This window comes from Phyllostomus discolor, chromosome 5 (genome assembly GCF_004126475.2).
Source record: "Phyllostomus discolor isolate MPI-MPIP mPhyDis1 chromosome 5, mPhyDis1.pri.v3, whole genome shotgun sequence".
Lineage (NCBI taxonomy): Eukaryota > Metazoa > Chordata > Mammalia > Chiroptera > Phyllostomidae > Phyllostomus > Phyllostomus discolor.
In genome coordinates this window covers 134,993,954-135,007,218 of record NC_040907.2, presented here as the reverse complement: position 1 = coordinate 135,007,218, position 13,265 = coordinate 134,993,954, and the positions used below count along the sequence as shown (strand labels likewise).

The 13,265-nt window shown below is 40.5% G+C and overlaps 1 protein-coding gene across 2 annotated transcripts in view; it reads right to left on the bottom strand.

The window, feature by feature from the left end:
* Positions 1–13,265, bottom strand: part of CCDC6 (coiled-coil domain containing 6) — a 108,417-nt gene that overhangs the window by 27,912 nt on the left and 67,240 nt on the right. For both annotated transcript variants that reach the window (XM_036026925.1, XM_028511172.2), the window contains one exon: positions 11,162–11,290. In XM_036026925.1, the coding sequence (XP_035882818.1) occupies positions 11,162–11,290 (129 nt within the window). The remainder of the gene's footprint in view (positions 1–11,161; positions 11,291–13,265) is intronic.

Here is a 13,265-nt window from a genome sequence, read left to right as displayed (position 1 = left end):
GAAATAGCAGAGTACTCTCTAGGTCCTACATTAACCAAATTCTTAGAGTTGGGTAGATTTTTTTTTTTAACAGAAAGAGGCAAACCCCAAGAAAACAAGCGGGTAGTGGGGATTAACACAACAATCCCCCAAACCTCCCAGGTCAGGCAGTAGTATCTGAAGGCCATTAGCGGCTCAGCCCAATTTTCTATCAATTTATTATGTAATACCATAGATGGTCAAAGTGGTGACTGTGGAGGTATAACAGAATCATCTGGGAAAATAAAAAGTACCCTATTCAGAAAATGACTAAAACAAAGTCAGAAAAACAAAGACAGTTTCTTCAACGGACTGAATGTTTGTGCCCCAACCCCCCCAAAATTAACATGCTGAGCCTTAATCCCCAGTTTGATGGTTTGGAGCTGGGGCCTTTGGAAGGTAGTTAGGTTTAGTTGATCTCATGAGGGTGGGGCCCCATCATGGGATCAGCACCTTTTCTAAGAGTCATGAGATACTTTGCAGCTTGCTGCAGCCTTGAAGATGACCCTCACCAGAACCTCATCAAGCTGGCACCCTGATCTCAGACTATAGGACCCCGAAACTGTTAGAAGTTAGTTTCCGTTCTTTATAAACCAGTCTATGATGTACATTATAGCATCACTAAGGGGCTACAACAGTTTTGTTTGTAGCAGAGACAATAAAAGATCTTACCCCATTCCGTCCTACTTTGCCAATACATTTGAGTTAATCAAGGTTTTACATATACAGGTGGTCCTCACTTAATGTTGTCGATTGGTTGTGTGACTTTATGCAAAACAATGTATGACAAAACCAATTTTACCCTAGACTAATAGATGTGAACAAGAATTAAGTTCCTACGGCATCTCATCAATGTTATAGGGAACCAATGTTAGTCAAGGACCTTCAGTACGTATAGAGAAGTGACTAATAGGATTCATGAGGGACCTATTGAAATATGTCGTGTGTACTGACATGAAGAGCTGAGAACAACGTACAATGGTCCTTGCTCCTTGCTCTGCAGCAAAACCTTCACAAATTAAAGCAACAGAGACAAGTCAAACTTAAACGCTGCCTCAGTAGGCGCCTGTTCAGGCAATCAGTGGAATTTCACTCAGCTCTGGCAATTCTCCTAGGTGGGAAGACATCTGCCCCTTACCTTTTGGAAAAAAACCATTTTCTGAAGAAATCAAGCGGCCAATTTGTGTTACAGATGAGTTAAGACAGGTGTTCATACAGCACAGGGCCCCTGAAGTACCTATTTGATTTATCAAGCTGATCACAGAGAGGGCCAACGGCAGCCTGCCAGGGAGAGGAAGGGAAACGGAACAGGAGGATGGCCACGTTCACGTGTGGAAAAGAAATTCATCTGTGCACCTCGAAAGTACACTGACAGAGAAAAGTAAACATGCAAAAATCAGAAAGCATTACACATACAGCAGGATAAACAGGGTTGTCCCTTGGGTAAAAGTAATACTGGTGATAACTTACCTTCCTACCTTTTCCAGCCCCAACCTGATTTAGTGAAATTTATTATTTTTAGCAAAATAAAAAAATCTAATTCTAAAAAATGACTATTTCCTAATATAATTCAAATATCCCTTAATTTAGGGTGTTAATTTACATACATAAAATACAGAATGAGCGAATAAGCTTTCAAAGGACAAATGGTAGTGACAGCTTAGCTATCTGGATGACTGAGCGTTTTCCAGATTGCCCAGAGTTAACCTTCTTACCAAAGCTTGCAACTTTTTCTTCTCAAAAACTGTGTTCCTATAAAAATTAGTTTTTTGAAATGGGCATAACTTCAGGACAGCATTAATATCCCATTAACTTTAATGTGTGGAAGATGGCACTATGCATGTCACAGTTTACAAGCTCAGTGAATTTTGCTTCTGTTCAGTGATGCTGAGAAACTAAGGTCTTTATGAAAGACACACACATAATTACTCAGACTTCTACAGTTAATAGACTTATGTTTTCATCACGTGGGTATCAGCACAATACTAAACAAACTTGCATAATAGGTTTACATTGCTAGGGGACTCTAGTACCAAATAATTAACATGGATGGACAGCAGGTTTCAATGTCCTTGGGTGGACATTCTTTCGGCTGCCTCAAGAGTGCAGGGGAAGAGGCCTTGGGAAAGAAGTCCTATCATAGTGTATGTTGCAAATGCACTATTACGTCAGTGGCTACCATCTGTCCGTGATCTAAAATAAACTTTCTCAACAAAATAACATTAGGGAAACTTTTCTTGATGTGCTTTATCCAAAATGGAAATTCTTGGATAAAAGAAATCACTTCTCTGTAGTCATTACCACATTCAACCCACTGCCTCACACAGAGTTGTTAGATTTACTTAGCCATTCACTTATTGGCTGTGGTTCAGCAAAAAGAGACGGCCTCTTCTAAATCACCAACCGAATTCTTGTTTTGGTCATAAAGAAACAGACTTCACACATTTCAAAATTCGGAAGCAAATAGGAAGTCTCTGTACAGTGTCTCTGGACTTCACGGCCCTAACTGCAGCACACCAATGCCCTTCAGCTTGCCGGCAGTCTCCATCCTCAGTGCAAGACCAGACATGTACACGGCTGGATGGTGATGAGGTTCCTCTCTACACAGGAAACAGATTTTGAATATTTTCCCTGCCATCATGTACCACTGTCTGTAAAAACTGATCCATGTGGAAAGTGGTATTGGATACTTCAAAATAGAGTTGGACAAGATGGAACACAGCGAGTTTCTGTCCATCATTGAAACAGGGTTTAGGGGAGGAACCCTAGGGATTGGGAGGGGATGCTGTGGTCACATCCTATAGAGCCCAGGTGGCAAACACAAGTCCTGAGGGATGAATCCGGCCCTCCGCCCTGTTTTATCTGGCCAAACAGCTTGTTTCTACCCGGTGGCAGCGTCAAGCTCTTGCTTAACTGTTCAGGAGTAGTTACATTTATACAGTCCTAAAATTAAATTACATTCAGCCCTTTGAAGGCAACAGCAAGGTAGATGTGGCCCCTGGTGAAAATGAGTGTGACACCTCTGCCACGGAGACTTATCTGTGTCTCTGGCACAGCTCAGTGTCTACTTTCATAGGTCTGGAGTCGGGACCTCTTGGTGGGCGTCAAGACATGCTGATAGCTCCTTGATCACAGGGTAAATCCACTGGAAAGAAAGCCTACTGAAGCTTCTTTAGAGTACTGCATATTGCCCTTAGTTTGCCTACTTCCAAGGCACCAAATCCCATTCAATTTTCACCTGTGCTCCGAGGCTTCCCCCTTTCCAAACAGACAGCAGGTAGAATGCCTGCACCCAAGCTTCTCAAATCGCCCAAACATCCTCAAGAATTTGCTACAAATTCCCACAAAGTGGACTTCAGGGTTTACTATGATCATGTCTGGCTGTACCCCAATGCAGCTCATCTGAATGTGCACACACAGGTTATTACTTTTTACAAAAAAAAAATTAAAAGCAAGGCAGCAAATTATAACACATCATTGTTAAACAAGAGGAGGAGGAGGAGAAAGAAGGGAAATGAAAAAACTATAAATAGTTGTTTGGGGAAGCTGCAGTCTAGCTCATGTTTTATCATTTTGTACTTACATGTTTTCCAAGTGTTCTTAAAAAAGCAATGGATTAATTTTATAATGCAAATGCTTAATAATACAGATTCCTAGACTTCCATAAGTTGAGGTCAGTATTTGAAATCAAATTTCAAAGTAAGCACAGTGGTCACTAAATTTTAGCTCCATCATGCAAGCAAACCCTCAAGGAACATGGATGTTCTTGGGGAAAAAAAAGACACACAGACCCAGCAGGTGCTGCCCAGAGCGATGCGGCAGAGTCCTCCCGCTGCCAGGGGCTTCAAGGGCAGCTGTGAGCGTGAATGAAATACTCAGAAACCCAGTATGATCGCACTGCCCGTGAATTTAAGAAATATTTGGTTCCACCTCAAAAAAAGAAATCAACCAAGGATGCAAACCTGAACCTGAACCCCTAGCCACTCAATTCTCAGCTGTCTCAGTCACGAGGACACAGAGGTTACCTGTGTACCTCACCTGAGTTAGTCGTTTTGGCTACTAAAATAAACAGCATCAGCACTGTGCGCAGACCCGCGGTGCTGTCAGTTTCACTCGTACTTGGAATGGATTAACTTCCAGACATCCTGCAGACCTGCTTCACTAAGAACCACTGTTCTAAGAGTCAGGAACCTAAAACTTCCCTTTCGTCTTCATACAACCTAAAATATACTGTTTCCTTGTTTCATTTTAGAAAGTAAAATGAAATTTTGTTCTTTTTTTCTAAAATAGTAACGCTACTCTTCTCCATCACAACACAACACTGCACAGAGCATCCACCTCTTATCAGTGTCCCTAGGGTCACTGGCCTCCCGAACTCAAGCTCCATAGCAGAGTTCGGGCTTTCTTAGCAGAGTTTGTGGCAAATGCCAGGCACATAGCAAAGGCGTGTTGAATTCACATAGGGTGGGTGCCATCTCAGTGCACTGACTGCAGCAAGGACGTAAAGGATGTCAAAGCAGTAGGGTCACAGATGATATGTGAGCACACGGAGATGCATAAATTAAACAGCTAACCAGGTGAAGGAAGGTGAGCCTCAATATTATTTAAGACTCAGATAATATGCATGCACATTTTCCTGGACATTTATATAATATGTCACTTACCATATAGAATAATACAATGTCATTTACCATAGACATTAGGTAGAAACTTTCATTATAAATGGCAGCAGCTACAATTTTTGAAGAGCTGATTAGATATGAGTCATCAGGGACTTTACCTTACAGGGAATTTATAGGGAAGAAACAATTTAACTGTTTGCTAATTACTATTTGTGTGCCAAGCGTTACAAGAAAAGGACTGAAGGTTTGGAAATACTTCATAGCACATATACCCTAAGTGACTGGGTGGGGGGTGGGCACGTAGGTAAGACGAACAAGGATGGAGGCGGGGAGGGAGAAAGTGGTCCATCCAGGTGAAGGAGACAGACCCCTGGAGATCTAGGGCAGGAAAGCACTGGGCACATCAGAGCATGTTTTCAAATTGCAGGTCACAACCCATTAGTGGATTGTGAAATTAGTTGAGTCAGTCGTGACCTACATTTTGCTAAAAACGAAATAGGGCTGAATAAAAATCAGTGCAAAGCATGTAAGGTTGTTTGATGAAACTTGTCCCAGTCATATATACAGTAACAAAAACATCAGTGCACTGGGTTACATTTCAACTGATTTCTGGCTGTGCAGTCCGCACTGGAAGAACTGCAGCAGAGGGATGAAAGGACTTCAGCACACCTGGTGAGTAAGAGAGGCACAATGGAAGATTAACCCTCCCAACAAACCTACGGGTTAGATATTGTGTCTGTTTCCCAACAGAAATCAAACTGCTTGCCTGACACCACTCAGCTTATCCAGATGGATGGAAAATTTGAACCTAGAGAAGAGTGTCCTTGAACTACAACAGGCTAAAATACTGTTGGTGCAAATGAATGGTAATGAGTGAAATTACCATTTCAATTCTAAATCCAACCTTTAGATGTGTGTGGGCCTCTGTGGTTGAGGAGGAAAGGACATCTTGAACAGGAAAACATACCCCAAATTTCAGGAGTGACTGAGAAAACTACACTGGACCCACTGCAGGGAAAGGTAAGGTGTCTTGTTCATGGTAGGCAATCCTGTCCATCACCTGTCAGCTGAATTACGTGACATGACAAGTGCTCCTCTAATTTATCCCAGTATTTTTCTGTTGTATCACCTAATACATACACAGTTAGGTACACAGTCCACCTGTTTACGGCTGCTGTTTTCTTCTTCCCCATAAGACAATTCTGTAAGCCAAGTGCATAGAGGGCCCTCATATCTGCCGAGCCAAACTTCACTTAATAAATAAACCAGCGTGTGCCTTTTAATGCCAGTTATCCTTCTCCAGAGAAGAAAAGAATCCTTCCTTGTTGGCAGAAATCACTCAGATCAAGATTTCTTGACTCAGAGAATATTCCAATTTCTAAATGTTCTTACCTAAAAAGATGTGAATACCAAATTAGAGATTAACGCTGAAGACCTGTTGAACAAAAGTCTTCCAATAAGGGCCACCAGTGTTTGCTGAAGAGCCCCTAACAGCACTCAAGTCAGAGTGACTAGACTAATCCAGTTTATTAGACTAATACTATTAGTGCTGCAAAGACCTTATAATCTCAGATTATTCTGAATGTGATTTTTTACATCATCCCATAAATTGTCTTTTGGAGTTAACCATTCAGAATGCTAAATAAATGCCAAAAGGGTAACCAAAATAAATAATTAAGAACTCCTCCCTGGCTGAGTGGTTCAGTTGGTTAGAGCGTTGTCCCGATACACCAAGGTTGCGGGTTCAATACCCCACTCAGGGCACATACAAGAATCAACCAATGAATAATAAATAAATGGAACAACAAATCTCTCGCTCTTTTGCTCTCTATCCCCTTCCCCACCCTCTTTCTCTGTTTTTCTAATTAAAAAAACAAACAAACAAACAAAAAACACACTCCTTAGCTGTGTAACTTGAGGAAAGCCTCTTGTTCTCTATCTGGGCTTCCATTTCTGAAAAAGCAATATAGGTAGGTTACGCCACTTACAAGCCAACTTGGCCTGTCGCCAAGCAGCAAGCCGCACCACGCCCTCCTCTGCAGCAAGTTCTGGGCAGAGAGAAAAGATGAGCAGGAGGCTGTTGTCCCAAATCCTGGGAGGAGATCTCATGCCCTGCCTCTGGATTTCTTCTTCATTTCCCCATTGTCTCATGTCTCTACTATAGTCTGGGGACAAAGACAGTCTTCCCCCAAAACAGCCTTCCAGCTCCGAAATCCTGTGAATTCACATACTGCAGAACACCAACAAGGACAGACAGAACCATTAACAGCACAGAGACCTGGGTGATGATCAAGCTGTAACATTCCCTATTTGAAGAATGAAAGGATCCCAGATTCTAGATACAAGGGGACAATAAATGCTATCTGACTGATTAACTGTGCAAGCAAAGGCCAGACTTTTGGGGAGAGAAACTTACAATGGGGGCCTTCTGGCATGTGAGCTGACTGGGGCCTATTTTGAAAAAAAAAAGGCCAAGAAAAACATCATTAAGTTTCAAACACTGTTAAATTCTCCTTTACAGATAATGGGCAGGGGCCCACTTAAAAACCATTGTAATCCAAGCTGTATCTTTAAAATACATTATGGCAAACTCAAACCCCTGGTAGAAGACCTTTCAGTATCTCTACAGCAGGTACAACCCCTTAGGTTCAAAAGATGGATTATTTTAAAATTAATAGCGGCAACCACCTCATGCTGAGTGCTTACAAAGCAGACCTTATGTGAGTCACCTTACGCTCTCCCCCATTCACTGTATCCAACATAAGTTTGCTAACACAGCCATTTTATCAGAAAGGAGACTGAGGCTCCAAAGTGAACTGACTGGGACAATGAGACTGAGCCACAGAGAAAACAATGAATTTGGACCCCTATCTCACACCATACCCAAAAGTTAACTCAAAATGGATCAAACACCTAAATGTAGAAGTAAAAAGTATAAAAGTCTGAGAAAACACAGGGATAAATCTTCATGACCTTCAATTTGGCAATGAAGTCTAAGGACAGCAAAAGCAAAAGCAAAAAAAGAAGAGATAAACTGGATTTCACCAAAATTAAAGATTTCTATGCTTCAAAGCACATTATCAAGAAAGTAAAAAAAATCTAAGTAAATATTTATGAGTGATATATTTGATAAGGCACTTGTATCTAGAATATATAAATAAGGAACTTCTACAATTCAATAATAAAAAGACCTTGAATAGACACTTTTCCAAAGAAGATATACAAATGGCTAATCAGCACCTAAAAAGATGCTGAACATCATCAGCCATCAGAGAACTATAAAACCACAAGGAGATACAACTTCACATTCACCAGGATGGCTATAATCAGTGTAGTGCAGCCACTCTGGAAAAGTGTGGCAATCTCTGCAAAAGAGTTAAACACAGAGTTACCATGTAATCCAGCAATTCCACTCCTAGGTATGTACCCAAATGGAAACAGATGTCCACACAAAAAACTGTACATGAATGTTCATAGCACAAGTATTCATCATAACCAAATGGTTGAAATCACCCAAATTTCCATCAAATGATGAATGGATAAACTAAATGTGGTATATCCATTCAGTGGAACATTATTTGGCCAGGAAAAGAATGAAGTATGCTACATACACATGCTGCATCATGAATAAAAACATTATGCTAAGTGAAATAAGCCAGTCACAAAGGACCACATACTATACGATTCTATTTATGGAAAGTATCGACATAATGGGCAAATATGTAGAGACAGAAAGTAGAGTAGTTCTTGCTTAAAGCGGGTGGGGGTTAACAGCTGAAGGGCACACAGTTCCTTTGTGAGGTGATGAAAATGTTGTAAAATTGACTGTGGTGATGGTTACACAACTCTGAATATGCTAAAACCACTGGATTATACATTTTAAATGGGTGATTTGTATGGTATGTGAATTATAGCTCAATAAAACTGCTATCAAAAGAAATAAAAAGTGAACCAAGATATTAAGCAGAGGAAACAGGTTCACATCTGGTTCCTTACAAGTTCTGTGCCCAAGTTCTGTGCCCAGGTCCTGAATGGTGCACTGAATCGCCTTCCAAATGACAAATGACCACTCTCCAGTCACCTGTCCAAATCCACACTTCTTCCAACAAGGCAGTTGGTAGGGCATGAGACACATGGAAAAATTGCCTCAAAATAGCTTATAATGTTGTCAGAAAAGCAAAGGCATGTCCTACACATACATTATTATAAAGCATAGTATAGTGCATGCCTTTACTCTTCTGATAATAATCTGTAGTATAGAATACATAGTACAATATAGACTATGACATAGAGTATATAATATATTACAGGTGATAATTCCAAGCGATGACCACAGAGAAGGTCAGAGAACTTCCATGGAAATCAAAAAGAGATTTATTTCCGCTGGAGGAAGAAAATAAACATTTCCCTTAAACAATGACTAAAATTACTTATAGTAAAACAAAATAGGGAGTAAATTTCCCAGTATTTATTTAATCATCCTCAATCTATCCAAAGCACAGGGGAAAACATTTTACAGAGATGTTAAATTTCTCCACCTTAATTAAAATAGGGACTTGATATCCTGGATCTGAGGTTTATTTCTTCTACAGGGCTTAGCAAAGCATGTATTCCATTGTGGAAATTCATTTCTTTACTGTTGAGATCTGAAATAAGTCTAAAAATGCACTAAGTTATTAACTCAGGAAGAAAGTACACTTTGGACCTCATTTTAAAGGGGTTCAGTTACTGAGGTCACCAAAAAGTCTTAAGGGAGTGCAGGCAAGCCACCCTCTTAGGGGCCTGACTGGGTTTCTTTGACGCTAGGCCTCTACCTCCCCCTGGTGGTCACAGCGAAACGCTGGGGCTTACTGCCCCATTCCCAAGATCTCCTTTGGAGCCTGTGAACAAGAGCGAAGCTGTTTACATTATTGACCACCATCACTGTGAAGGCCATGGCCAAGTGAAGTTCTCACAATACCAACTACTGGGAGAATTTCACTTGGTTAAGTCTTTATTAACAAGTACCACTAACAAGTACTTGGTGTATCAGATACCTGAACGGGACTCCTCGAAGTCTTAACTTGAACAGAACTAACTGGCTATTGCCTACCCTGGGAATTAAACAGGTGAACTTCGGAACAAAATGCTTTTACACTCTATAGGGAGGAGGAGCCTTCTAAATTTAGATATTGTGCTCAAATTCTAAAGATAAATGGTAAAAATAGATTACTCTGAATATGTATAAAATAGTCAACCCCTGGGAATGGAACTTTTTTTTCTTTTATCTGAAAGGGCTAGAAAAAAATTTTAAGGCCATTATTCATAGTCTTGGAAAACCCACTAACATTCCTCCCTTTGCCATACCAGTAGGTACAAGGATAACACAAAAAATCAGCTAAGTTTCAAACAAACCCTGACCTCTTCTCAAACCTCACACTCCCATCACCACTCATTCTCAGGCATAATGACGAGGCTGGAGTGGGAGGGTGATTTAAGAACCTGTCAGCACGGATACACAGAAAGATCCCAACGTCGGGATAAGTCAGACAACTTAGCATGGAAGGGTTAGCCAAATCATCAAAATGGCAATAGGGATCCAAATTGTCAAGAGCTAGAAGATGTTAATCAACATACTGAACTTTACATGGAAACCAGGTAATAGTACACCATGGTCAGCCTCTTATGTGTCTCAGGGGAAGTAAAATTTCAGGACACTAGAGTGGGGGGAAAGCAGTAAGAGCGGATCTAAGCCAGGAAACAACAGGTGACTCTGTCTGGCACACCAGCCTCGGTGGACCAATAACAGCTGCCTACACTTCTATGCATCGGAGTCCAAGGGTCTGTCCAGACGCCCACAGGCAAGGACTGTGACCAAATGCTAATGTCTGCCGAGGGCAATGGACAAAGGGATTATGCACTGTTACTTGCTACCCTTTGTACATGTTTAAGCTTACACTCCTAATTTCAGTTGGTCTTTCTCTGTCTATAAACGGAAAACTTGGGCCCAAAGAAGTTAATTCAAGGTTATACAACTAGTTAGTGGTTGAACTGGGTGTGCAACCAAGTCTCTGACTCCCTATCTGAATCCACAAATCTAGTGAGGAGAAGACAGGTTTCATAAAAGGTTGCTAATAAATACAAATAAGAAATGCTAATGTTTGTTCTGAAGAACTCTTAAAATATAAGTTTTAGTTCCACAGCCACACTGTCTCAGGAACTTTCACACAAACTATCCTGTGGTTAAAAACACATTCTTCCCCCTTTGCAAAAAGGAACCTAACATTTCCTGTCTATAAATCAGTACAACACAACATATCTCCTGAAAGTTTATTAACTGCGGTTAGAAAAAGAGAAAGTGCGTGAGAGAGTGAGCAGGTGCTACACAGACCCTCAGTGCTGACTTCAGAAATGAAGTCTCTGCTGCAGCAACAAAGAGCTGAAAGGTATTTTTCATTTATATTCCTCAGGGCATCTTAAAGCTTAAAAGAACAGTTGATTATATGAGAAAAAAAAATGTGCAGAGAGCTTCAGATTCTTACCTGCTCTAATGTCAGCTGCTTAGAAATGGTATCATTCTCCAGTTTTTTAATTTTCTTCATCAGCTTGTTGACCTGGAATTCCTGCTCCTGCTCGAGGTGCTGTTCTAACTCAGCTTTCTCATGCTGCAACTGGAAGGCAAAGAAGACACAGCTGTGGAAATCAAGATACTAAAAGTGGCTTCAAAAGCTGGTTTCACTGAGTAAGAGACATCACTGCAAAAGTTACATTACTCGTTTATGCACATCCATTCAAATGTGTTCCTAGTAACCTGTTTCTCACTGGTCGCTTAACTTACAACCAACAGTTACACTGCACACACACAGGTACTTGATCACAGCCAAAGACCAAGAAATGACAGGGCAAATATGTGTGAGCATCAAACCATGATTAAAAACAGATTTCAGTTCTTATGAACGTTAAGTGATTAACTCTGTAGAGAGGAATTGGGAGGCTAGGAAATGAGGCAAGGAAGGAAACTTATTTTTTAACATACAACCATAGGAATAAAAGTAAATTATAAAAGAAATTTTGTACTGTCAGTTTTTATTAAATGGATTAGTTTACTCAGATTTATACACAGTGACTTTGCCATGTATAATGCACACCCACGTTTTTGGCCCAAACTTTCAGGAAAAAAATTATTTTAGTTTTTTAATTTAATTTCTTTTATTTACTTATATTTAGAAACAAAATCAATGATCATATTCCAGGTTATTTTGCACACAGAGATCATTGTTGCTTTCTAGAGTTATTACACTTTTAACACATAAACATAAATAAAACAATTTATATAGACATGGAATTAGCACTTCCCATTTCTAATATGCATTCTTATTTTCCCCTAAAATATATGGGCAAAAAAGTGCGCATTATAAACGGCAAAATACAGTAATGTGTGTAGAGTGGGAAGAGATGCTACAATCACAAAACATACATGCTTAATTATTCTGAATGCTATTTCCCAATGTGCTAGTAAGCATGCTTTGGCAAAAATAAGTACAACTCATTATCTTTCTATAATGAGATCATACATCACACCTCCTACCATCTTCCCTAAAAACCAAGAGGAAAAGCGTCTTATTTACGCACTTAAAAGGTTATGGTGCCACTGGAAGAGAATATTAAAAAAAAATAATTTACTCCAACCTTTGAAATAAAAAAAGGAATAACAAAAGTCCAGTGGGCACACAACAGGTGGAGTTCTCATTAATAAGGATGCACAGTTTCCAATAGTCTCAACTGGGGAGTTTTGCCGATCACAGTAGGGACTGAAAGAAACAATACCCACAAACAGAGTCCAGTATTTTCAGAACCAAGGAGAGATGAAATAAAGCCTATTAAAAACAATAAAGCACATCCAGTTTTATTAGGTTTAAGCTGACACTGCCCCCGAGTCTGCCCATTTCTTCGGGCAGACACTGTGTACCATGCATTAGGCAGGCACGACTGCCCCATTTTATGTCACAGAACAGGTTACTGCACAAGGGCAACTCAGCAGAAACTGGCACCCAAACCCTGCTCTGAACCCCAAACCTGCGTTCTCCCACTAGGATCTGGGCAAACCTAAGAGGGGTCAACTCTGGACTCTCCACCTGCTAATGTCCCGTGCACCTCCGGCATTGGAAAGCCCAACAATTCAACACAGAAAATAATGAGCCATGCAGGCTTGCCCAGAGGAAGCTCATCAGGACCCGATCAACCTCGATACCTACCCTTCCCTGTCTAGGGTTTAACGGACCACAGAGGAAGCTCATCAGGACCCGATCAACCTCGATACCTACCCCTCCCCACATTCGACAATCTCCACTGCTCTGAAAGCACATATTTGGTTAAAAAAAAGAAAGTTTAAAATCCAACACTGTCTTCTAACACTGGAAATGTTGACTAAACAGATGCTGTTTTTCCTCCAACTGTTTTTGATGTGCAACTCCAAAAAAAAAAAGCTGGTCAACCTTGCAGGGACCCAGAAAAAAAGCAGATGTGAGGAGGTGCTTACAGTGACAAGTCTATTTTTAGCTAGCTCTTTAAAACTCGGGTTCTGCAAGATCAAGCAGTAATTAAAAGAACTAAGAAGAATGGACAGAGAATTCCTGGCATTTCAGA